Below are 26813 nucleotides of genomic sequence, written 5' to 3' on the forward strand. Positions count from 1 at the left end.
GTTCAACAACGTGGACCCCAAATCAAATCCTTGAACATAATTATTTTAATTAATATAGATACATGGCCAATGTCACTCATTTTAAAATGAGCCAATCAAACTGTAGCCCCAGAAAACAGAGGTCCATTGTGACCATGGCCAACACTAACGCTCATGTGGTTAGGAGGCAAATCAGAAAGCACAGACACGCACATCTTCTTTCATTGATATATACATATATACCGTTCTGCGCTTGAATCACACCGTCAGCATTTTTTTTGGGTTCTGGGCGAGTAGCTGAACAAAAGCACAAATTGTGAGTAGTATAGACAGAATGATAGGAAAATCTCAGTCGGAGAGACTCCATATAGCTCGTAAACCATGACTAACGATGTAACAGATTTCAATTCTGGCCTGATGCTTGTCCATATGACTGATTGGCTCCTTGAAATTGCTAATATAAATTCTGCAAACAGTCCAGAGTTATGGCAAAATTTTACATCGGGTAAATTTAGCTTCCAGCAGTTTTCTTCCCGAGCAAAAATGAGCAGTCAATAGAACTCGGCCACTGCTGAAGTGAAATCTGAGCAATACGTGGAAACAAACACAGTCATTTTATATAAAGTAAATGAGGGGCTTTTCGATGCTTTTTTTTTAGAATGTTTTGGGTTTTTAAGGTTGATATTTACACTGCTTCCAACTAGGATTTTTAAAAAAATACAGACATAAGCTGTTCTTGTTAGAAATCATTTTAGCTATTGTCTAAGCATGAAATTACTGATGGTTGTTTTGAGAGATTATTCAGTGCACATTACGAACATATTGCTGAAGTGAACATAGGTAAATACATGTAGGCGATCTGTTTCAAAATGTTAGAAAATAGTTTGGGATATTTTAACAATATATAAAGTGCTTATATCAGCATTGATATAATCACAATCCCAGCATGATAGTATTGATATTTGTGACCTCAGTAATTTGAGGAGTTGAAGGTAATACTCAATATTTCACTCTATGAATCCTATTTGCTCTCAATACAACAACAAGACAACAACAAGATTCCATTTATAGAGCGCCTTTCACGTCAGGAGGACGTCCCAAGGCGCTGCACAGTTGGGTCATGACCCGAGCAGGGGGGAAATGGTCAGGGTGAGGGGAGGGAAGGGAGGGAGAGAGGAGGGGGGAAATGGTCAGGGTGAGGGGAGGGAAGGGAGGGAGCGAGGAGGGGGTGGAGAGTCGAGAGGGGAGCTGAAGGCTGAAGGTCAAAGAGAAAGGTTTTGAGACCGGCCTTGAAGGAGGAGAGGGAGGAAGCGGCGAAGGCACTGGGGGATGGAGTTCCAGAGCCTCGGGGCTGAGAGGCTGAAGGCCCGACCACCGATAGTAGGGCGGTTGGGGCGGGGGACGTGGAGCAGACCGGAGCCAGAGGAACGGAGGGTACGGGCAGGTAGGTAGGGGGATAGTAGGTTGGAGAGGTAGGAGGGAGCAAGGCCGTGAATGGCCTTGTAGGTGAGGATGAGGATCTTGAATAGACATTGATAGGTACCAATATTACCTAATTAGAGAAACGTGACTGATGCCAGCCGAGGCAGCAATACAGGCCAAAATGTTTAATGAATTAGAACCGTTCACTGTTAACACAGCATAACTGCACTAAAACATGGCTCTGGACAATAATCAACGTGGAGAAATTTATAGAAGCTGAAGCCAATTTTACAGGTTCTATTTTTAAATCATAAAAATTCTGTGTTGTTTGATGTTCTGGAGAAATTCATTACAGTCTGGGTCATTTACATTATTGAATCCTCTATGGACAAATTTAGGGATAACCTTTCAGGTACTTGGATGATCAATTTAATGATTACTTTTTAAAAATTAATTGGTAGAGCATCAGTGAGCCTAATAGCAGCTCTGCAATAATTTGGTTTAGTTTTAGATTTTGACAGGCACCAATGTTTGAATGAAACTGCTACATTTAGAGTCCTGTGGAATCCTGTAGTTCAGTGGTTAGAGCACTCACCTCTCAAGCGAGACACCAAGGTTTGATTCCCGGCAGGGTGAAACCTTGGGCAAGTTTCTTTACTCCACACGCCTGATAATAATCCTTCAAAAAAAATAATAAAATTAGTCACTTCAATCCCTGACTGTTTGTGGGACACTGCTGTGAGCAATTGGCTGCCGTGTTTCGCCCACAAATATACACCCAATTCATAAGAACATAAGAACGTAAGAATTAGGAGCAGGAGTAGTCCATTCAGCCCCTCGAACCTGCCCCGCCATTTGATAAGATTATGGCTGATCTTCAGACCTAACTCTAATTACCTGCCCTATCCCCATATCCCCTAATCCGTTTGTGTTTTAAAAATCTATTAGTCTCAGCCTTGAAGATGTTGAAGGACTGACATCTACAGCCTTCTGGGGGAGTGAATTCCATAAATTCACTACCCTCTGAGTGAAGAAATGTTTCCTCAACTCTGTTCTAAAAGGCTGACCCTTAATTTTAAGACTGTGACTGTCTATTCTGTGATGCCCTTTGAGATGGCTAGAAGATGTGAAAAGCGCTATGTCAAATGCAAGGATTATTATTATTACATTTAGGAAATTGTCAGATCGTAATCTGAGTAAAGTAACATGGCTGTCAGACTAGTGGTGTGTAAATTGGGTGCATATGTCTTTCCTCTCGGGAAGAGATTTCTTACAAGTCAGCTGGGAAGCAGGCTTTTTATGGGCAGTTCCCCATTTCCTGGTTCTTAGTTTTTTTTCAAACTGGCGAAACCTAAGTTTCTGCTTTTATGTCAAGTTCTTTATGGAAATATTCGTGCAAATGTTATGAAACAGGTACAGATTATTGCACTTTTCAGGAAGGCAATAATCACCGCATTTAATCCACATGTTTTTACTTTAATAGGCTTAGATTTTAAGAAAAAAATCATGCAGTATATAGATTCATTTCCACATAAAATCTCTATCTAATCGAGAGATAGGAAGAATTCTTGCTGATTGTTGCCCTTAGCCTGTGAGAAGAAGGTTGTAATTATGGCTCTGCCTGTCTGCCAGTCACCCTGCCACTGGGTAGTCTGAACTCCGTTCCCAATGGGCTTGAGTCAATAGCATAAAACGTCCTTTTGATTCAGCGAGGATTGGCAGTAATTCAGCAATCTCACTCAGGCACAGCATTTGTTGTAAGAAGGAACTGGAGTTATGTTGGTGCTGTAAGTTGTGAGCTGAAATTAGACTTGAAGTAGAGCGTAGCACACAGTAAATTGAATTGTGGAGTCCTGTAGCTCAGTGGTCAGAGCACTCGCTTTGCAAGCGAGACACCTGGGTTTAATTCGCGGCAGGGTGAAACCTTGGGCAAGTTTCCTTACTCCACACAGAGCCTAATAATAGTCCCTCCAAAACAAAACAATAATAAATTGGTCATTTTCAATCCACGACTGTTTGTGGGACATTGCTGTGCGCAATTGGCCGCCGCGTTCGCCCACAAATATACAGTCAATTCACTTTACAGTATATTCTGTGAAGCGCTTTGAGACATCGAGAAGACGTGAAAAGCGCTATATCAAATGCAGGGATTATTATTATTATTATAGCCCTAATGTCATCTGCCCACTATACCTTACCTGACAGGGCTTTTAAAGCTTATATTTTTATAATTTACTAAAAACTTTAGAAATTTATATTTAAAAAGTTCTATTATCACCCTTCAAATTTTATAAATTTATCTAACACAAAATCAACATCATTATTTGGTCATATATGGAATATTAATAAATTGTTGTGTATCAAGGATCTAGTGGCAGTTGGAAGAAAAGCATTAACTTCCAGAATCAATCCACTGTTGATTCTATATAAGAGCTTTGTCAAAGCAATGCTCAATTGTTGTCCAAGGGGCTAGTAGAAAAATATTATTTTCCCAGCACTGTAATCCCTCTCTTTCATCAACACAGAATTCTTTGAAGGTGATGCAACTAAGGGTTGGTTATTACTGAGCACCTGACTGTGTCTTATTTTGAGTTGTTAGTTATTCTTTGTTAAACTGCAGATTACAACTGATTTGTAGTACAACTGAAACATTATCAATATGTAATTTCTTTTCTTAATTAATCAGCTTTTAATCTCCTTAAAATATATGGAACTATCTTGTTTACTTTGAGTACTTTCTTGTATAGCCAATTTGGACATGTGTGTAGAGTTTTTTGTTGATAAGCTTTTCAGTAAAGTCTTTTTTTGGCAACATGGCATGGAGACAGTTCATCATTTATCCTCCTAATCAAGTATACATGACGTGTCTGTAGTGTGATTAAATTAGGAATATAGAGAATATGTGGTTAATATCATACGAGGGAAATTGAGCTGAGGCTGTCTATATAATTACACTTGGCACAGAACTTTTCAATAAATTACATCTTATTTTCAGCAAAATAATACATTGTAATTGAATTACTCAAAATGTGAATGGTTCATCCACCCCAGAGTTCATATTAGTTCTGCCGCTTCCAGTTATCCTCATTAATTGCTGGAGGGAAAAAAGAAGTGTTTTTAAACCTAGCAAGAGCCGCTTAGAGGATTCTTAAATATTTTGACATTTATTTTCATTGACCCCATTTTTAAAACTTCTTGCCTATTGTGAAAACTATCTGCAACAGTGAGTTTTTCTGGTGGAAAAAGATAGTCATACTAATAATAATAATCCTTGCATTTGATATAGTGCTTTTCACGTCTTCTAGAGTCTCAAAGCGCTTCACAGAATATGCTGTAAAGTGAATTGACTATATATTTGTGGGCGAAATGTGTTTGAAGTAGAAAGTTATGTCCTATCATGTGATTGTAGATTTGTTATTTAAGGTGAAATCGAATCTTAGACAATTTATAGCAGAGAAAGAGGTCATTTAATTTATTGTGTCTGTGTTGATGCCAGTTTATAGAAGAATAATTTGGGTGTAGAGGATAAAGGTTTAATATTTATTTCATATTCTGTAATAGAAAGATTTTGCCCAGGATAACTCATAGCTGAAAATAGTGTGAAAAAAAAGCAGTTGAACATATTCACTTGCTGCCATTTCTATTTAGATTGTATAGTTTATATAATTTGCTGTGGTTTGTATTTGTAAAAGTTACAATGAATAATTAAAGTTCTGAGAATCGTATGGGCTCTTATTTTCTGTCTGTGTGTGAGCAAGACATGTCCTAGTGCTTGATATAATTTGCTGTTTCTTCAGGGTATTGCTCCCAGATTGGAATTTTCTACAACTTCAATCATTAAAGAATGTCCTCTAAACCAAATTGAAATAGAAGATGAGGTGAGCATTGCATCTATTGATTGTAATTGTAGGACCAGTAGATTACATTGATCGAGTTACATTGCATCCATTGCTGCAGTTAAAATTCATCATATGTTTGACACTCATTGTGTGTATGTTTTTGCCTGAAAACTGACTTTTTTTATTCGCAACTAAGCCTGTAGAATAACAGTTTATGTACTTTTATTTTAAGAGCAAGCTTAAATATAATGAATAAGAACAATTAATAAGTTCAGTTCACAATATAAACCAAGCAGCCCTTGCTGACTCTCCCTATGGAGAATCTCAGTTGTTGCTGGGGTCTGTTTGTATTTGTTTGTCATGTGCCACAGCAGTGGTGTAATTGACCACAGAGCAGTGGTGTACTTGACCTCTGGAAACTGATCTGGTGATTCTTGCCAACTTCCTTCTGCTTTCCCTTGTCCTATTTGGGGGAGGGAGGAGAAAGCGGTGACTGATACTAGTTTCCATTAGAACTAATAGCCCTTACGTAACCACTCTTTGCAATTGAGCCTGGACTGTCAATATCAGTTAGGTATTTAAACATGGGAGATGTCATGATGGAGCCCAATTCTGCCCTTACTTGTAACCTCAGCACTGATCAATGCGTAGTAAACAGGAGCTGGTACCTTTGCCCAATGCATGGACCATGTAACAGCAACCCCACCATATCTTCCATGTCAAATCTGCAGGCTGAGGGCCACCATGCAGTACTCACTAAGGTTGAAAAGGGTAGCAGAGAAATAAAATAAATCGAGAAAAAAATCTTGAGGTTAGGTTTTGAAATCCTATGGATTGTTTAAGGGCGAAACGGAGTTAATGATTGGATTTAATATTGCAAGCAGATTGAAAATTCTCAATAAGTTACTTTTTTGTCAAATGTAGTGATTGTTACATAGGCAAACGCCTATATTGAACTATCAGCAGACTAGCTTTTTTCCTGTACCCTGTCCTAGAAGGTATTAAAAGGAGCCTTACTATCGAACAGATATGGGCTTCATAGAAAGATAAAAGTTGTTGAGGGAGAATAAAATGTTTGATGTACAAGAGGAAGCTGAGCCTTTTGGATTGCTTTAGCAATGAGGAGATGTGAGAGGTTCACCTGATGTTGAGGCGACACTGAGGAACAGAATGTTAATCGTCGAAAAAGGATGCGCTCTTAATCAAAGATAAGAGTTGCTAGCCTGTGGTTACACTTGCAAGAAACTTGAAACTACTTGAAACTTTCTTTGAAGAAAACTCGATTATCATTGCCCAATTTGAACGGCTGCTTTTCTGACTGGAGGGAAGTGTACAGTGGTGTCCCCCAGGGATCGGTATTAGGACCACTGCTCTTCTTAATATACATAAATGATCTGGACTTGGTATAGCAAGTACCATTTCCAAGTTTGCGGACGACACAAAGTTAGGTAGTGTGGTAAACAGTGAGAAGGATAGCAGCCAACTGCAGGAAGACATAGACAGATGGTAAAATGGGCGACACACGGCAGATGAGATTCAATGTGGAGAAATGCGAGGTAATGCATTTCTCTACCTGGTAGGTAAATGCAGGTAAATGAATCCTTGAAGGTGTCAGGACAGGTAGATAAAGCTGTAAAAAGGGCATATGGGATACTGGGCTTTATAAATAGGGGCATAGAGTACAAGAGTCAGGAGGTTATGATTAACCGATATAAAACACTGGTTAGGCCTCAGTTGGAATACTGCGCCCAGTTCTGGGCACCGCACTATAGGAAGGATGTTAAGGCATTGGAAAGGGTACAGAGGAGATTTACGAGGATGGGACCAGGAATGAGGGACCGTGATGATGAGGAAAGGCTGGAGAGGTGAGGATTATTCTCATTGGAGCAGAGAAGGTGACGAGGACCTAATAGAGGCCTTCAAAATCATGAGGGGATTTGATAGGTTAGAAAGTGAAAAACTGTTCCCATTGGTGGGTGTGTCGGTGACTCGAGGACACAGATTTAAAATAGTCTTTAAAAGAAGCCGAGGGGAGGTGAGAAGACATTTTTTCACACAGCGAGTTGTTCGAATCTGGAACGCATTGCCTGAAAGGGCGGTCGAGACCAATTCAATAACTACTTTTAAAACGCGGTGGACGGGTATTTGAGGAGGACGGGTTTGCAGGGTTATGGGGAAAGGGCTGGGGAGTGGGATTGACATTACATTGCTCTTCTCAAAGAGCCGGCACAGACCCGATGGCGCTGACATCATCAGCATCCAAGGCTGCACTCTCCACCTCTCAAAGTCAGTCAGGAAACTCGGTGTTTTGTTCGACCCTGAGCTGTCCTTTCTTCCTCATATCCGCGCCACAACTGGCACCGCCTTCCATCACCTCCGAAACATCACCAGACTACGGCACTACCTCACCCCTCACGCGGCTGAAACTCTGGTCCACGCCTTTATCACCTCAAGGCTGGACTACAGGAACTCTCTCCTCGCCGGCCTTCCCGGCACCTCCCTCCACACTGCAGGTCATTCAAAACTCTGCAGCTCGTGTACTGTCCCGCACCAGGCTTCGGGACCACATCACTCCCACCCTCGCCCTCGCTCGCCTCCACTGGCTCCCCATCCCCCAGAGGATCGAATTCAAGATCCTCATCCTCACCTACAAGGCCATTCACGGTCTTGCTCCCTCCTACCTCTCCGACCTACTATCCCCCTACCTACCTGCCCGTACCCTCCGTTCCTCTGGCTCCGGTCTGCTCCACCACCCCAACCGCCCTACCATCGGTGGCCGGACCTTCAGCCTCTCAGCCCCGAGGCTCTGGCTCTGGAACTCCATCCCCCAGTGCCTTCGCCGTCTCCTCCCTTTCCTCCTTCAAGGCCGGTCTCAAGACCTTTCTCTTTGACCGGGCCTCCCCTCTTTGACCGAGCTCCCCTCTTGACTCTCTACCCCCCCCTCGTTCCCTCCCTTCCCTCCCCTCACCCTGACCATCTCCCCCCTGCTCGGGTCCTGACCCAACTGTCCAGCGCCTTGGGACGTCCTCCCGACGTGAAAGGCGCTCTATAAATGGAATCTTGTTGTTGTTGTTGATGGGCCGAATGGCCTCTTTTTGTGCTGTACGATTCTATGATTCTATGAGTATGGTCAAGGTTTAATGATTCAGACAGTTTGCAGTGAGGGGGAGTAAAAGTAATGGAGGTGTGAGTTGAAGGAAGTTGGTGAATATCAACAAGAATCATAGCAATTGCCTGGAATAGTGTTGAAAGAAAAGTGAAGAAATGTCATTGATGTGGGGAAGGAGCAAAGTGGGAGAGAAAATAGATCCCCGGGCACACCACACTGAAGTTGCAGGAGAGGGAAAAAAAAGTTGAATAATGACGAACCCTTGACAGAAAATTTGAAAGGAAACTCGCTTGCCAAGGACAAATCTTTGGTGGTAGACCAGAAGAAGGTAACTGGTTTAAAGTACACAATGGCAGACACAGTTCAAGATAATCCCATTACACATAATCCACCCAAAAATCCCATTAGAAAGATTTAGCGAAAACGATTGGTACTTCTAAGTGATCAGTATAAATTAGGCCTCACTGTGGCTTTCTGCCACAACATGCTGTGTATTTTTCGTTTTAAAACACCAGGAACCCTATTCTGTTTATCTAAGCCAAAATACAATATTTACAAAGCAGTCTGATACTAACAACTTTTTTTCTGAAAATTCTATTTTAGAAATTGAGTTTGTTCCAGGTGCTGTGCTGTTGTTACTGTGCACCAAACATGAATGACTAAGCATGACAGCTCCACAAATTATTACCAAAGTGTACTTGCACTGATGGTGCAACTGCCTATTTATAACGTATCCTGTTGATTTGCGGTTTAGTTTCAATAAAATTGACTGCCGTCAGGTTTATGTCTGTGTTCTTTGAAGTGAAATGTGGTAGCATTTTCCTGATATTTATTTTCATTTTTTCCAGGCATGTAATGTTATTATTAAATTATACAGTGACTCCTTTCAAATGCAATTAACAATTTCACTGTTTTGCCTAGCCTGGAGGAAGAAGATTATTGCTGTCTAAAATTACATTTTGTCTGGCTCTGTGATATGTCTTGATTTTTCCGTGGAAATATAAAATGGCTGTGTTCAAAAAAAATTACCTGTCTTAAAATCATTGTTCAGTAAAATACAAAGATTCTGTTATAATTAATAACTTCACAGTGGGTTTGTGAACCTTTCTTCCAATTTAGTTAAAAATGTCATTACATTGAACTTTCTTTACAATTCTTCTTCTTTAGAAGCAAGATATAACCTTAGAATCACAAGTCTCTCCACTCAGAAAATCCACTACAGAAATGTCAAAGAGGAAACCCTTCCTCGCAGGGGGATGTACCAGCAAGTACAATAAAGAAATAAAGTACAAGCAGCCTACAGCAGCATCGCAGCTACGATCTCCATCACCGTACACGAGAAGACGGATGGCCGAGCTCTCGGAAGATGCCAAGCAAAGATTGGGACACCTGAACTTAGGGCCTTTTGAATTTAAAACAGAAATTGATAACAAACCTCCATTTGTAGTAAGACATGTATGTATATCCCTGCACCAAAATCATATTGGAGAATTAATACTTACTTTAACCCATTGTCTAGCCTTGGGAAATTGTTTTCTTCTTTTATTGGCCAACACATCAAGCCTTTTCAATAACCACAGAAATGAAGACTTCTTTGTCTGGTCATACTGTTCAGTGATCCTAATATTAAAGCCTTGAATTTCTAAATTTAGGTTTTAACAGTCTAGTTCAATGTGGTAAAATAATTGGCATGAATATAAAGACAGTGTTAGAAAAAAGTCTGCAAATAAATCAAAACAATTCTACATAAATGGCGGGTTGCTAAAGGCTTTTATTTTAAATAGCCTTCCTTTAAAATAATTAGATTTTTCTTAAATCTGTAAACAACAGATTAATTTCTGATAAACTCAGCAAAAATGCACACCAGGCATCTGGTCTGGTGCATGGTCCACCTTTTGATTGAAGTCAGTTTATAATGAAGTGCCCATAGAGCAATGTTGTTGCTTTAAAAGTAGGAAAGCCCTTTATCTCATCAAGCCTATTCTTTGTGGCAGATCCCAACTCCAAGTTTCCTTATTCTCACTAAATTCACCATTTCCTTTCTCTGAATACATCTAGTTGATTATTGAATCATTTATGCAATTTGTTTCAATAGCCTTCCCCATTCATTTATTTCTAACCTTTGTTAATCATTGTGTGGAATACTTTGAATAATCTTACTTAGTTTTTGGACCCTTTGTCATTCTGAATAATTTAGCTGGATCAACTTAGACCTTGCCGTGCATTGAATCCCAATATTAAAGGTCAATTATATTGGCTGGTTTTGATTGTAAATGATACATGCATTTTCTTTTTTTAAAAAAAGTCTGTGGGATGTGTAAAAATCTTCAGTTTATTTATCTTTTTCAGGTTAATCACAAGGTTTCACCAAAAGATGATCTACATGTTTTCTCATCTTCATTTTCTTGTAAGCCCAGCGTTCAGAACAGTTGGTCTCCAGGCTCTCGACTATATGATGGTACAGCTAAACATCACCTTTACACAGTGTAATCAGTGGTTTTATTTCTTAGTTAACTGTCACCATCTTGAATCCATCTTGAATTATTGGGATCTAGAATGCCAGTCAGAACCTGTATTCTAAACTCAATTGTAATTTTAAAAAACTTACATGACACAATGTCCTAAGTTTAGACATGAATAGAGATATTTTAGGAGCATTTTGAAGGTACTGTATGAGTGGTTCCATGTTGGTGTGGCAATCACTAAATATAATTTCTACTTATTTCTTTTCTTTGAAACCTACCGCTGTTTAGATCTCGAATAGTCTTATTATAATAATCATCTTCACCTAAAGTCCCCTACTTCAAAGAGCTTTTGACATGATAAGGTGCTATATCAGATGTAAGGATTATCATTATTTTATACTAATAAATATACTAATATCTCATACTACTAAAATATAGTATAGAATCACAATTTTAAATATAAAATATTTAATTAATTCAATGTTTTAAACACTCTGAGGAGCTATTCTGCATGCTGGGTGCTATATAAGTGCAAGTTGTTGTTGTTCCCATCTTTGCTTCTTCTAATTTCTTCTTTGACATTTAATATTTTAATATCACTTTACCTTTCATTACATGTATTGAGTAAGTTTAAATAATACAATCTCATCACAAGAGGTTTGTTAGCATCCTTGCAGATTACCTTCCACATTACCTTCCTCCTATTATAGCATATAGCTGTTTCTCAACCTCCCTTCCTGGTGACTCTGTTCCAGTTATTACTTATCTTCTGGATAAAGAAATATTTGTTTTGGACTCCTCCATCTTCCTATTTTACCTCACTGGGACCCAAATGACTTTCTGTCAATAGGCAAAATCTAGTAGCAAAGGCTTTGTTTTTAGATAGTCAGGAGACTAAACATCGTAGAGGTTGTATCTCTGGACCAACTGGGTCAAAGAGTAAAGTGAAAATTAGGTCAATATTTGGCAGCCCAAATAGGCCCTAGTGCCTGACTAGATAACTTATTGGTGGTGCACGATCAAGGGTTAAAAATAGCTAGTTGTCACAGGGAGCATACCGTGGGTAAGATGGCAGTTCATAATGAAGAGTAATAATCATAAGATGTAAGTGTTGCAGGAATCTAGGTTAATTCCAGTACATGTTCCAACAAAGATCTACATGGAAGGGAACGAGAATGGTTCATTCTGAAAAGAAATGCCATAGATACAGGCCTTAAATATAGCATAAATGTCAAAATTAACTCTGGGGAAACAGAGTTCAAAGTTGGGAGGAAAAAAAATAAGTACAATACAAAGTATAATCCATTTAAAAGAATTTAGAGCTTTGCAGCACAGAAGAAGGCCATTTGGCCCATCGTGTCTGTGCTAACCCTTTGAAAAAGCAATGCATTCAGTCCCATTTACATGCCTTATCTCCTATACCTCTGCAAAGACTTCCTTTTTAGATGTCTATCTAGCTTGCCCTTAAAAGCTGGTTTCGATTCCACTTTGACCACTGATCCTTCAGAAAATTCTACACTGCGCGTGTGTGTGATGTGTTAAATAAAATCCTCCTAATCTCTCCCTTTGCACCTTTGGTAATTATCTTAAACTGATGCCCTCTAGTCACTGACCAGTAGAAATAATTTCTTCCTGTCTGATCTATCAAAACCCCTCATCATTCTAAACACCTCTATCGTTTTGTTTGTTCTTTTTCCTGAATGGCCTGAGGACAGTCATTTTTATCAGTGTTATGGCTGGGCTTGAACCAATGAGCTGTGAGGCCGAGTGGCAGGTTCACACACACAGATAGCAATTACAGGCCAGGCTCTCTTCAAAGGGACACAGCAGGAAATCCAATAGTGGATCAGCATGGAATACTTTCATCTACTTACCAGAAGCTGTAAATAGAGTGGTTTGGGCAGAATCTGGACACAGTTTGTCTGCCCACATCCCAAGCTGAGGAATGGTGCATTGTGGTGATCAACCTTAATGGAAGTAGATAAAATACTTAGATTTCAATGCATTGCCTTCAAGTGAATAGTAGTCTTATTTTACTGTTTGTAATTTTGCTATTATTCAAGATAATGGTAGCCTATTATCCCTACGTGGGTTGTACATCCTTTTAACAGATATACAAGAGGTATGATGTACGTTATGTCTGCATTTATATTTTTCCAGATCCTTCACTTCGGGGCAGTTACAGACCCAAGAGGAGTTCACTAAAAGTATTTTGATTATATTATTATTACATTAAATCTGGTCTTTTAAAATTGTAGATTTAATTATTAGTGTCATGGTGTATTAACTAACTGCAACAGTGAAATTACATCCTTTAATTATACTGGGGTCTAATATGTGGCAAATTCTAATGGGATCCCTTCCAGTAAGTGGCTTTATGGCATATTGTAAGAATCCATATCAGCAGGTGTTTCTCTGATGCCGTGTAACATACTTCAAGTTTCTTTATTAAAGAATCCTGTCAGAAATCGCCATATATGACATCCCATTATTTTAATTTGCTATGATCCACCTATAATGTGTAAATTTGCCATCTTTGTCCTTTGTCCCTGTTCTATGACCTTTTCTGTGAGTAAAAGGTTCTCAAGGAAAGGCCACCCTGGTGATGATAGTCTCTTCCATGAAAATGTGAATGTGAAATGTGTAAATGTGAAAGTCAATCGCTACAGCCACGTCAGGATTCACAGAGATTATTAAGTGTAGTGACATTAACTTATTTTAGTGCTTCTTGAGGGTTTGTTTACAGAGCATTGTCAAAAACATTCAAAAATGTTTTACTAGTATTCAAGGTCATGGTACCCCGTTAACCTTGAGTCAGCCTCTTTTAACAAGTATACAAGAGGTCTGATGGATTAGGCATTATGTCTATTGCTGCTCTTTGTTTTTACAAGCACAAACAAATTTCAAGCAGTTTGTCACCGTTAGGGAATGTTAGGGAAAGTGAGTGAGTTGTGAATCTCTTTGGAAATATTGTCACTGAGCACATGACATTCAAATTTTTGGTTTCCAAAACTTGTTTCGCACTGCTCTTTGCAATACTGCACTCCTATTCACATTTCCAAAACTAGTAAAACAAGCTTGGAATGATTGTACTTTGTGCATTGGAAATGTGATTATTGTTTCACTTTGATCGGAGCAGAATAGTGCTGCTGTTTTAGTGCAGTTTCTCAGGTTTAGAAAGCATGAACAGTTAGAGCAGCCTTCATTTCAAAATCATTTCCTACCAAAGAATGTAATTGTCCAAGATCAAAGCTTCCGTTGTGTATTTTTAGTGATGGTTTATTACAGCCATTGTATTATCTTCTAGGTTATGAAGCCTCCTCCAGGGAAAGGTCTTCGAGATGGTTGTTTTGATGACAGCGATGAGTACATCATGTCACAAACAGCTGGCAGACTCGTTCCTTCCTCTAGGTCTCGAATGGTCCATTCTGCACCATCATCTATCCAGAAACAAAGCTCTCTGTTGAACACCTCATCTCTTCGAGAAAGGTTTTCTTTTTAATCTTTTCACTGCCAAATGTATTTTAGCTACAGTGACATTTGATTCAAATTAATGTATTCATTGCATCTCATTTTCATTTAATTTTGGGGGATAAATTTGAAGGAAAACCTGATGTTTTTCCCTAAACACTTTCCTTGTCATCCGAGGTGATATTGCTACAAATATTTCAATCTCTGTCTCTTTTCCGCCATTTGAAGTGAGCAACTGCAGAAACCCACTTAGACTGAACAATTCAATATCATCTCCCCTTCCCCCATGTTGGGAGTATTCATAACCTCATCAACAAAAGTGGCTTGGAGCATTTACCAAGATCTGTAGTGGGAGGGAGCCAGATTAATATCAATAAGTGCAGCTATTAACCCAGAGTGCTTTTGCGATTTTGCCATTTCAGTTGTGTAGGTAGAGCCAGCCTCTTGTATTGATTGCCTCAGTAACTCCTTGATGCTCGTTCCCAGTGATGTTATCAGGCTTTGATGTTGAATCTAAATATTCTACAAGTTAACAGGATTTTTTTAAACAATATTATTTTTGTACTTTACTGTAATTATCTTAATTTTTTGTTTATTTAAAAAATCCAATTGTGAGACTAATATTTTTTAAAAAAACATGTCATTATTTTTCTAATTCTCTTCTCATTGGTGTGTACCTCTGCTCATCGACCCTATCGGGCCCTGATTGCCTGTCGGCATTCCGCCCGTTCAAGAAACGCAAGGCTTGTTGCTGAGATGAGAGGATAGTAGAATGGATGTGTGTTCTGGAAGGAGATCAAAAGGTCTTCATCTGAACCACTCTTGAGATCCTGTGGTCATTCTGTGTAGTCAACTCCATGCACAAAATAATTAAAATTGAACTTTGCCTTCTCCTAAACTTGAGCACATGTCCTGTTTTTTTCTGGATTTGTGTATTGCATTAAACATATTATTACAGTTTAGTTTATCTATTCTTCCATACAAACTGGCAAAATAACAGTGTAAAGGGCAAGGAAGGGGAAGGATTTCTGAAACGTGTGCAGGATAACTTTCTGGATCAGTATGTTTCCAACCCAACGAGGAAGGGAGCAGTGCTGGATCTCATTCTGGGGATGAAGTGGATCAAATGGAGCAGGTTCCAGTAGGAGAGCATCTGGACAACGGTGATCACAACACTATTAAGTTTAGAGTACTTATGGAAAGAGATAAGGAACAATCAAAGGTGAAGATACTAAATTGGAAGAGGCTAATTTCATGAGTTAAAAAGGGACCTAGCCAAGGTGGACTGGAAAGAAGGATTGGCAGGTAAAACAGCTAATGAGCAGTTGATGTAGTTTATATAGATTTTCAAAAGACGTTTGATAAAGTGCCACATAAGAAACTTGTCAGCAAAATAGAAGTCCACAGTATTAAAGCGACAGTGGCAGCAGTTTCTGGGAGACAGAAAGCAGAGAGTGGTGGTGAACGGTTGTTTTTCTGACTGGAGAGAAATGTGCAGTGGTGTCTCCCAGGGATCAGTATTGGGACCACTGCTGTTTATGATCTATATAAATGACCTGGACTTGGGTATAGGGAGGCAATTTCCAAGTTTGCAGATGATACTAAGATGGAGAAGTAATAAACAGTGAGGAGGATAATAGCAAACTGCAAGAGGACATGGACAGACTGGGAAAATGGGCAGACACGTGGCAGTTTAATGTGGAGAAATGTGACGTGATGCATTTTGTGAGGAAGAATGAGGAGAGGCAATAAAAGCTGATGGTACAGAGAGACCTGGGGGTTCATATAAGTAAATCTTTGAAGGTGGCCGGACAGGTAGATACAGCTGTTAAAAAAGCATCTGGGATACTGGGCTTTATAAATAAGGGCATAGAATACACAAGTCAGGAAATTATGATGAACCTTTATATAAAACACTGGTTAGGCCTCAGTTAGAGACTGTGTTTAGTTCTGGGCCCCACACTTTAGGAAGGATGTCAAGGCATTGGAGAGGGTGCAAAGGAGGTTTACCAGGATGGTACCAGGAATGAGGGACTTCAGTTATCAGGAGAGACTGGAGAAGCCGGGATTATTCTCCTTGGAGCAGAGTAAGTGAAGAGGAGACTTAATAGAAGTTTTCAAAAAAAATTCACACAGCAAGTTGTTGGGATCTGGAATGCATTGCCTGAAAGAGTGGTAGAAGCCGATTCGATAACAACTTTTAAGAGGGAAGTAGATAATTATTTGGGGAGGACAAGTTTGCAGGGCTCTGGGGAGAAAACGGGGGAGTGGGATTGAATTGGAAACTCTTTTAAAAGAGCCGGCACAGAAACGATGGGCCGAATGGACTCTTTCTGTGCTGTAAGATTCCATGATAAGGTCTCCTCTGAGCCTTTCATTAGTATGAACATTTCCAGCTGCTTTAAAATTCCAGCCATCAATCAGTTTGCTCAATTTGGGCATTGACCAGAATCAAGCTGGTGTGCCTGTTGTCAGGTAGTTAAATTTGAGCTCTGTCCCAATAACCATTGGTTATACCAACTAAAGGAATGTATGTTAAATCTGTTGATTTCCAAAAATCTACAATTAAACGATAAACATTTGACTATAATCTAAATAGCTGTAAAATAAGAAAAGTGAGGAATACAAAGCCTCCCGTTTGTCAGTGAAAGAATGCAATGTAGGATTCTCATTCCATGGGCCACAAATATCATTCTTTTTTAAATTGATGTGTGACCTGTTCCACAGCTCTCATATTGATTACATGATCATACATTTTGAAATTACATTTCTTTTGCTAGAAATTGTTATTGATTTGCAGTTTTTGTGGGTCAGTGTGTGTAGGGTTTAGGCTGATGCTGGCATTGGCCAAATGAATCCAGGGAATCTTTTGATTGACCTGTCTTCCTTGGTCATTGCACAATGTTTCTCTAGGACATGAGCTGATATTTATCAATAACCAATTAAAAATACCAGTATTTGTCACTGGAAGATAAATGAAAATTATTGCTAAAACCACAATCCATAACCGCTTCATTTTCCCCTCTGCAGTGTGAAACATCTTTTGCCTCCTGAATAATATGTTTTGACGCCATGACCACAATATAAGTTAGCTTGGAGAGAAGTATCTATTTTCTTGGGCAGGTTAATGACTTATCATTGCTGATTTTGATTCCATTTATTCACACTATTGGGGTATGACTTTTGTTATCTTTCCCTAATATCTGCCATGATATGATCAGTGTACTCAGAGGTACTGATAATTACTGAAAATAAATTTCCACATGCCCAAATCTGTCTTGTTTGATGAGGGACTTGTTAAGATTCTTCTTTGGCAACATGGAGCTAGTTGTCTCCTGTAGCTCATGAGAAATACTATTCAATGTTCAGAACAGGTTAGAGTTCAGCTTGAAATGCTTGTTTAAAAATATTATGCTTGGCAGGTGTATCAGTACAAGGAGAAAAAACATTTTCTGTTTGCATGTGTAGGATGGATTACATTCCAGGTAGCACCCTCTACACTGCCATAACCTCAACCTTAGAAAACACCACATTTCGTACATAAGGTGCTCTTTCACACCAGACTCTCTGAGTGAAACTGACAATTTGATGCAGTATTTAGCAACTTTGTATTTTGCATTTCTGCTAACTGAGAATTGAACTGAATTGAATGCTGAAATTGATTGTGACTAGTTTAACACTCTGGTCTCCCAGGTGAAAGGCTCTAAAACCCGCTGAAACCCAAAACAATTTGGGGAGGATATTGCTGTGTTGGATCTTTGATCCCCTAATGAGCTGGTCAATAGAAAAGTGCAGAAATGTTTGCCCCAAGGGGGCTGAGCACAGTGTGTGTAGCGGGGCTGAGCACACTGTGTGTGCAGGTGTGTAGTGGGGCTGAGCACACTGTGTGTACAGGTTTGTAGTGGGGCTGAGCACACTGTGTGTGCAGGTGTGTAGTGGGGCTGAGCACACTGTGTGTAGTGGGGCTGAGCACACTGTGTGTACAGGTGTGTAGTGGGGCTGAGCACACTGTGTGTGCAGGTGTGTAGCGGTGCTGAGCACAGTGTGTGTACAGGTGTGTAGCGGTGCTGAGCACACTGTGTACAGGTGTGTAGTGGGGCTGAGTACACTGTGTACAGGTGTGTAGCGGTGCTGAGCACACTGTGTGTGCAGGTGTGTAGTGGGGCTGAGCACAGTGTGTGTACAGGTGTGTAGTGGGGCTGAGCACACTGTGTACAGGTGTGTAGCGGTGCTGAGCACAGTGTGTGTGCAGGTGTGTAGCGGTGCTGAGCACAGTGTGTGTACAGGTGTGTAGTGGGGCTGAGCACACTGTGTGTGCAGGTGTGTAGTGGGGCTGAGCACACTGTGTACAGGTGTGTAGCGGTGCTGAGCACAGTGTGTGTGCAGGTGTGTAGTGGGGCTGAGCACACTCTGTGTACAGGTGTGTAGTGGGGCTGAGCACACTGTGTGTGCAGGTGTGTAGCGGTGCTGAGCACAGTTTGTGTACAGGTGTGTAGTGGGGCTGAGCACCCTGTGTGTGCAGGTGTGTAGTGGGGCTGAGCACACTCTGTGTACAGGTGTGTAGTGGGGCTGAGCACACTGTGTGTACAGGTGTGTAGCGGTGCTGAGCACACTGTGTGTGCAGGTGTGTAGCGGTGCTGAGCACAGTGTGTGTACAGGTGTGTAGTGGGGCTGAGCACACTGTGTACAGGTGTGTAGCGGGGCTGAGCACACTGTGTACAGGTGTGTAGTGGGGTTGAGCACACTGTGTACAGGTGTGTAGCGGAGCTGAGCACACTGTGTACAGGTGTGTAGTGGGGCTGAGCACAGTGTGTGTACAGGTGTGTAGTGGGGCTGAGTACACTGTGTACAGGTGTGTAGCGGGGCTGAGCACACTGTGTACAGGTGTGTAGTGGGGTTGAGCACACTGTGTACAGGTGTGTAGTGGGGCTGAGCACAGTGTGTGTACAGGTGTGTAGTGGGGCTGAGTACACTGTGTACAGGTGTGTAGCGGGGCTGAGCACACTGTGTACAGGTGTGTAGCGGGGCTGAGCACAGTGTGTGTACAGGTGTGTAGTGGGGTTGAGCACACTATGTATACAGGTGTGTAGTGGGGCTGAGCACAGTGTGTGTACAGGTGTGTAGTGGGGCTGAGTACACTGTGTACAGGTGTGTAGTGGGGCTGAGCACTCTATGTGTACAGGTGTGTAGCGGGGCTGAGCACACTGCGTTTGTAGCGGATTCTGTGGGGAAAATTGCAGCTGTACTTTTCTATTGGCCCAGGTTATGTAACACAGTTAACCCGGTGAAGGTGTCCACAGGAAATTTGATGCAAATCAGAGGAACCTGTGTTCTTGTTCCAAATTTGATGGTATCCACATTGACAGCGTGTGGTGGACTCTAAACAGCTCAATTTATCGGCAAACTTCACATACTGTATTTAAAAGAGATTGTTATTTATTCCTGATTGTGGGTTAGGGTAAGAAAAAACAAGTTATTACTACTGAGCAAACGCTACAAATCCATCACACAATACTCCCCCCCAAAAATCGTGCCAAAGGCATTTAAAACCAGTTTGAAGAGAATGAAAGTTTTGAAAGCTTTGAGTGGAATTGCAGCTTAAGATATTTGAAGGCATGTTGTGCACATCTATGGACTGGTCTAATCTGAATGTCATGCTGACTTTGAGAGGCTGAGCTGTTGCACGAAACAGAATTGTAGTTGACTTGCTTTATACAACAGCACAGACTAGTGGATAGGATTGGCACATAGCTATACTGTCATAACATTTAAATAACAGAGGAAGATGGAATGTTTAAAGTGAAGTCCTGTTCACTGCAAGAAGTTAGACAGACAAAATGTTGTGTGTGAGGGAAGAGAGTTCCCTTTACATTATTCTAAAAATCTTAGGACTTGGGAGAACCTTTGGACATCAGGGATTTTTATCCACAACATCCCTAGGGCTTTCCACACAACAATTGGGTAACAAGGGGTCTGATTAGTACAGTACTGTACATATTATTGTAAAACCGTTGTCACCTGCTTCTAGTGAAAAGTTGTTTCTGTGTGTCTTGGTTTGTATGTTCCTCAAATCCAGGAACTGAATCTACTGATTATTGTGTATCTTCCTGCTGGTTTTGTATTAGTGGTGTTTTCATTGAGATTCCGTTGCAGTACCCTGGCAACACATCCTATGGGACAGTCAGTGAAAGATGCTCACACAAAAAACTAAGTGCCTTGGGTTGGGGGAGGGAAAATCCCGTTTTATCGTTGGCAAGTAAGCCTCCATTTCTTTTCCCAAAGCTGAAGGATAAGAACCAACACATTTCTCATAACCTAGGTGGCTAAAGAGTGAAGCAAACAATGTTCCAAATACTCAAAAAGTGTTAGGCTGCTAACCAGCTTGTAAACTATATTTTCATTTAAGTAGTATAATGTAAGCAGCTTTTTCTTTCACCCAGAGTTTGTCCCAATGTTTACGAAATGAGCAGTGTGGAGGAGAAATCACCTTACAGTATTTTATTTATCCTTCTCTCCTTTCCCCCAACACAACGCACATACACGTCTGTCAACACTCACAGGAACTGGCTGATGTAAAGCTCATTTATTGGCAAACCAACTAAGGATGAGAAGAAAGTTGTTTCCGTGATACCAAAATTTATTGTTTTAATAAACAATTTAATTTAAACCAACAAAATATATAGCAGTAAAATACAATACAATGCCAAAGTAACTCACTGAAGTGTTTGGAAGTCTGACTGAAGATGAAAATGATCAGCCTAAAAACACAGTATTCAGTCCATCTCAGATTTTCATGAAAAGATTAAAATCCAAAAGTGGAGTGAGAGGCAAAGTTCTTTTTTAGTTTCGACAATATTGAATGTCCAAAAATTTATTTTTCCATTAATTTTCACTCTCCAGCACTTGTTCACCTATGTTGCAAAATCCACATAGAGATGGCAGACAAGCATATTTTACAGTATTTTTTTTGTTGAAAGTTGGCCATTTGCAGTATGTCTGTGTGCAAATTTTGCTACTACATTCAGCCAATTAAACTCTCCTCCTCCAAGGGAAGGAGCTTCTGTTAATAGTTCTTAATATATATACATATGTATATCCTTCATGTAGTTTTGCATGTTTAGATTTTATTCAGATCGCTCTACACCAACAAAATGGGAAGAGATCCATCAGCGAGTGAAAAAAATACTAGAAACACACAGCGCAAGAAAAAGGCTGTCATTTGTAAGTAGTGCGATCATTTGGGTGCAATTTTAAGAATGTGGAGTAATATATGTGACCTGAACGAAGTGTTATTAAGAACTTAGTATTACAAAAATAAATGTCTGACTTATTCAGCATAGTTATGATTGTGTAATAACAATAATCCTCACATTTGATATAGCGTTTTTCATGTCTTCTAGACGGCTCAAAGCGCTTCACAGAATATACTATAAAGTGAATTGACTGTATATTTTGTGGGTGAAAAGCAACAGCCAATTGCTCACAGCAGTGCCCCACAAACAGTCATGGATTGAAGTGACCAAATTATTATTGTTTTTTCTTGAGGGATTATTATCAGGCGTGTGGCGCAAGGAAACTTGCCCAAGCTTTTGCGCTGCCGGGAATCGAACCCAGGTGTCTTGCTTGTGAGGCGAGTGCTCCAACCACTGAGCTACAGGACTCTTGTATTGCATCCAAATGCAATTTGTATGTTCATCAATGTCATTGCAATCTCCTCTGCAAGTTTTAAGTTAGGCTTATTTCTCACACATGCATCTCTGTTTACCTAGCAGTAAGTAGGAACACATTTTTCAGTCGATTGGCATATTGCTTTTGGGGTAATAATCCCTTAATTAAAAAAAATTACAATTTGGTCACTCAATTGAGGGCTGTTTGTGGGACGCTGCTGTACATGATTGGCTGCTGCATTTTGCCTACAAAATACAGTCACCGCACTTTACAGTATATTCTGTGAAGCGCTTCAAGACGTCTCAATGATGTGATAAGGTGCTATATCAAAAAAAGCAAGGATTATTTATTATTTATTTAATTTCCACACATCGTACCTGACATCACAAAGCATTCCACAAGAAGGAAGGTGGGTAGGGCACTTGCTTGCAGACCTCTGTCGATGCCCTTTCAGTGGGAAAGGCTCTGTTGCTTGTTTGCTCACCTTGACTACATGATCACAGTGACATGGCGTCTGTTAGAGCTATGAATTTCAAATATTTCTATACATTGTGCTTTCCAGTCATAGAAAGCAGTGAAACTTGATAGGATCAAGACAGAAAAACCCTTAATTTAATTTTTGGGTACATTCTGTACTAGAATATTATTTCTGCAGACAGTGGCTCTCAGATGCCGCTGTAATGCAGACAGTTCCAAACAGCTGTTCATAAACTGATAAAAAAACACAGCCTGGGTATATCTTTCTGACCTTGATTTCAGGCAGTTTTAAGCCTTCTTCCCTGAAAGGTGTTAGCGAAGTAATTTATTGGCCTTTTAGAAATTGTCAGAATAGTTTACTGATTTATGTGTTCAGTCTTTTTTGGGGATCATTTCTAATATTTACTATTGTACATTTATATATACACTATATATTTATATAATATATATATTTATATAATATAAATTTATATAATATAAATTTATATAATATTTATTGCAGCGTAAGTTTTTAAGAGACTGCCTAAGTTATTAAGAGCCAGTCTGCATTTGGATACCTCTTTTCAAAGAGCCAACACAGACACGATGGACCGAATGGCTTCCTTTTGTGCTGTATAATTCTGATTCTATGAGATTTAATGAAAAGATTTAGTTTGCAAACTTCAAAGCAAAAAAAGTGTTGATAATTGTAAATGTTCTTTCTTTGCATCACTGAATTTCTGTCCAATTTATATCTATTTTAAAACAATATGAAACTTTGAATCTTCCTGCTTCCTCATTCAGCTCTTTGTATGAATTGTTCTTGCATTTTGCAATATCCTTGTGTCTATTTTAGTGACTATAAAACAATTGCATGTATATACTGTGACAGACATCGCTAGCCAATTCTGTAGCAGCAAATTGTTAGCAACAAGAACATTGTCAATAGTCTCTGCGGAACTAAAGTAAGAAGTTGTGTTTCAAATAACTATCTTATCTCTATTCACCTATAAATCTTTTATGAAGTTCCTTTACATAAGAACGTAATAACATAAGAATTAGGAGCAGGAGTAGGCCATTCGGCCCTTCGTGCCTGTGCTCCGCCATTCAATAAGATCATGGCTGATCTTCTCACCTAACTATGATTACCTGCCCTATCCCCATATCCCCTAATCCCTCTATTTTTCAAGAATCTATCAGTCTCAGCCTTGAAAATGTTCAAGGACTGAGCATCTACAGCCTTCTGAGGTAGTGAATTCCATAAGTTCAATTACAAGTTCAATTACAATTTCTTCTCTTGTCTTTCCACCTCTTGGGTAGGATATGGCACTTACCCCCCTTCCCCCCCTCCCCTACGCCCAGCCATTACACCTCACCTAAATAATCATTTAGTTTCATCTTGTTGTCCGCTCAGACCCACATTAACATCAGAGGTTGTGGGAATAGGAGTAGATCCTTTTGTATTGTCAAACCTGCTCTGCCATGTATTATATCACGGCAAGTGATTGGATATTGATGAGAAGTTTCTCGGTTTGTATGGTTCAGTACCAAGGCGCGTGACGTATTTACTTACTGAGCATATACTTACTTACTGAGCATATACAGCATCATACATTATTTTAAAGTTTTCAAAAACAAAAAAATTAGCTCCCTAGTTGCTATTTCTGGCTGATCATGGTGCTTGCTTGTGTTTGGAAGGGAAGATGTTTCTCGTTCACTGTGACCTCTGTCAATACTGAGCAGTACATGTCTGCAGGGTTTGAGTGTTCCTGCCAGTTTCTCCCAGCGTGGAACACTCCACTGCTGCACAGTGATCTATCTCGCCATCTGGCTTAGAACTGGTGAAATTCGCTCAAGGAGAAAAGCCTTGCTTGAATGACAGTCAGATCTGAAAATCAGACTTGTCATCATTGGTTTGGAGTCAAGTGGTTCAGACATATAAAAGCTAGATCTGTTTTGCTACATTTAATTGTACTTGTCACTTCAGTGCATTTATGTGCAATATTGAACTGATTCTGGTACCTACTAACTTGGGGAGAAATGGTATATTCCTGAGGCTAGGGGGAGAAAAGCTTCATGTTTGTTGCTTAAATGCAGTTATCATTGTTAGCAATGCTGAAAGCTTGAAAGTTAGTAGAGTAGATCATATCTTTGCAGGTTAAATTGGTGAAATGTGTTGTGATTGACTGTTACCCATTTTATTTTCGATTCCCTCATGTTCCAGGCAGATTTTTCTATAAAACATGATCACCCAGACAGGAGATCTGCCTTGTATGAAGATTCACTGTGTGACAGTGCGGGTTATTCCAGGTAATAGTGAATTCCAATGTTCTAGACACTCACTGTTCTCAGCATGCGATAGGGGTTAACCTGACTCACTTGGTCACACTCTTGACTGTGGCCTCAAACCTCACGTTGAAACAGTGAAATCTTTAAACTCACATTGTCCAGGCTTACACTCCATTGCAGTGCTATAACTTCTCTGCATTGTTTCAGGTGCTGTCCTTTGGATGCGATTTCAAGCCAAAGTCTTACCCGACTGTTTAGGTGGACGTTAAAGATCACATGGCCCTGCACAAAAAGACAAAGGAGTTGCTCCTGGCGTCCTAGCCAACAAATCCTTAATTGAAATTGGTTGTCCACTTCAGGACTGTCCATGGGACATTGTGTCTGTAGCTGCAACGTTCACAAACAAAATACACAGTCAGTACACTTTACAATGTACAATATGCCATTCTCCCTGCTGGTACGGTTGCACAGAATCCATTTTTCTTTTGTCTCCACAGTCCCATACTGCAACGAGAGACGTCTGTTCACCTAGGCAATGGTGACTATTGGTCAAATCGTGCTGCTATGTACAAAGGGAAACCTCACAGGGCAGTCTTTGAAGATAGCCTGGAAAAAATCTACAGGAATCTGTACAGGAAAGCTGCAAGCACCACCTAAACAATACACAGACCAGCACATTTCAAACTCTTTCAATTTTCAAGCCCAATTTAGGGCTTCTATTTTCTAACCTGCTTGTGATGGATTGATGTTCACAAATGGTGGTCAACAATTTGCTGTCTTTATTTTAGTATTTTTCTTAATCTTCAGCAATCATTAATGTCTATAGTAATTGTGTTTCATTATACCTGAAGCTTTCTAAGAATACCAAGAACATTTGAGACTCTTAGCTGTTTTCATTGTTGATTATCCCAAAGACATAAATACAATTTTGCAAAAATCTCCGCATAATAAGTAGCACAAGAATTGTATTTTACAGAGCAGTCAAAATAGATTTGGATAAATATGGCGGCATTTTACATTTTTTTGCAATTGCACCAAATTTATTTTTGGAAATATTGGTGTGTTGGGGGGATGTGGTGTATCCCATTTCCTGAGGTTTTGTATGGAATAAATATTTTTGTTGCAGAAACGTAACTTTTTTTAGCTTTATAATAATCTGATGGGTTACTACATGGGAAAATTTAAAGAATCAATAATAATCCTTGCATTTGATATATGTGCAAATCCTTGAATTTGATCACTTTCCTTACTACAACAAAATCATTAAGGTGCTACATTGTTTGTTCACTTAATATAAAAACAATTATTTAACGTTTACGCAAGAACAAAGTTAAGATGATACAAAATACATCAGAATCTAATTGTGGAGAGATCCAGGGAGATGTATTGAGTGCCAGTATCTCAGATTGAGCAGACATGTTTGGATGTAGATGATATTCGCCGGAGGAGCTGTTGATAACATACGCAGACTCTCTGGCACTTTTTGACTTGTTTTTGTTGGGCACAAATGTGGGTAATAGCTGATTCAGGACAGCTGCTTCTTGTTATCCATCCACTTGAATGGGGGAAATCTTTTCCAATTGAAGGAATAGAATAGAATTCTTAGGGGTCTTTGCTCATACTTGGCATGAATTTTCCACAATTACAAATTACAGAAAATCCATTAGAAATAAACAGTAGTCTACAATAATATAAATCTGTAATAATGGCATCAAACTTGTAATGAAGATTAATTCTGTTTTGATCAAGTTGTTTTCAGCATTAGTGTATTGAAAAATGAAATTGGTTACAGTTTTTTAAATCAAACATTCTGACGGGCTAAGTGTTTTACACTGAGACTTGATTGATGATTCAGATCATATCAAAAGTACTAATCACATCATTCACAAACTTGTTTGAATGGAGAATTCTCTGCTACCATTTACTTGATTTTTGAAAGCTCCAAAGAACCAGAAAACCAAAATAGTATTTTTAAGTAGTAACAGAAAGTGATTGAATGAATACTATTAGTGGACAAGAGCTAAACCGAAAAAGGGTAGCACAGCAATTTGAAGGATTTGACCTGTGATCATCTCCTTCACGTTGATATACGTGACCTGAATTCCCTACAATAAG

General features: G+C 39.7%; 1 protein-coding gene across 1 annotated transcript in view; it reads left to right on the plus strand.

Moving 5' to 3' along the window:
- Positions 1-25708, plus strand: part of spata6 (spermatogenesis associated 6) — a 34512-nt gene extending 8804 nt beyond the window's left edge. The window contains exons 6-13 of the mRNA XM_042334925.1: positions 5199-5279; positions 9517-9958; positions 10655-10807; positions 12975-13021; positions 14122-14303; positions 21407-21506; positions 24634-24719; positions 25196-25708. Coding sequence (XP_042190859.1) covers positions 5199-5279; positions 9517-9958; positions 10655-10807; positions 12975-13021; positions 14122-14303; positions 21407-21506; positions 24634-24719; positions 25196-25355 — 1251 coding nt within the window. The 3' untranslated portion in view covers positions 25356-25708. The remainder of the gene's footprint in view (positions 1-5198; positions 5280-9516; positions 9959-10654; positions 10808-12974; positions 13022-14121; positions 14304-21406; positions 21507-24633; positions 24720-25195) is intronic.
- The last annotated feature ends 1105 nt before the right edge of the window (positions 25709-26813 follow it).

This window comes from Callorhinchus milii, unplaced genomic scaffold (assembly GCF_018977255.1).
Source record: "Callorhinchus milii isolate IMCB2004 unplaced genomic scaffold, IMCB_Cmil_1.0 Scaffold5, whole genome shotgun sequence".
NCBI classification, from domain to species: domain Eukaryota; kingdom Metazoa; phylum Chordata; class Chondrichthyes; order Chimaeriformes; family Callorhinchidae; genus Callorhinchus; species Callorhinchus milii.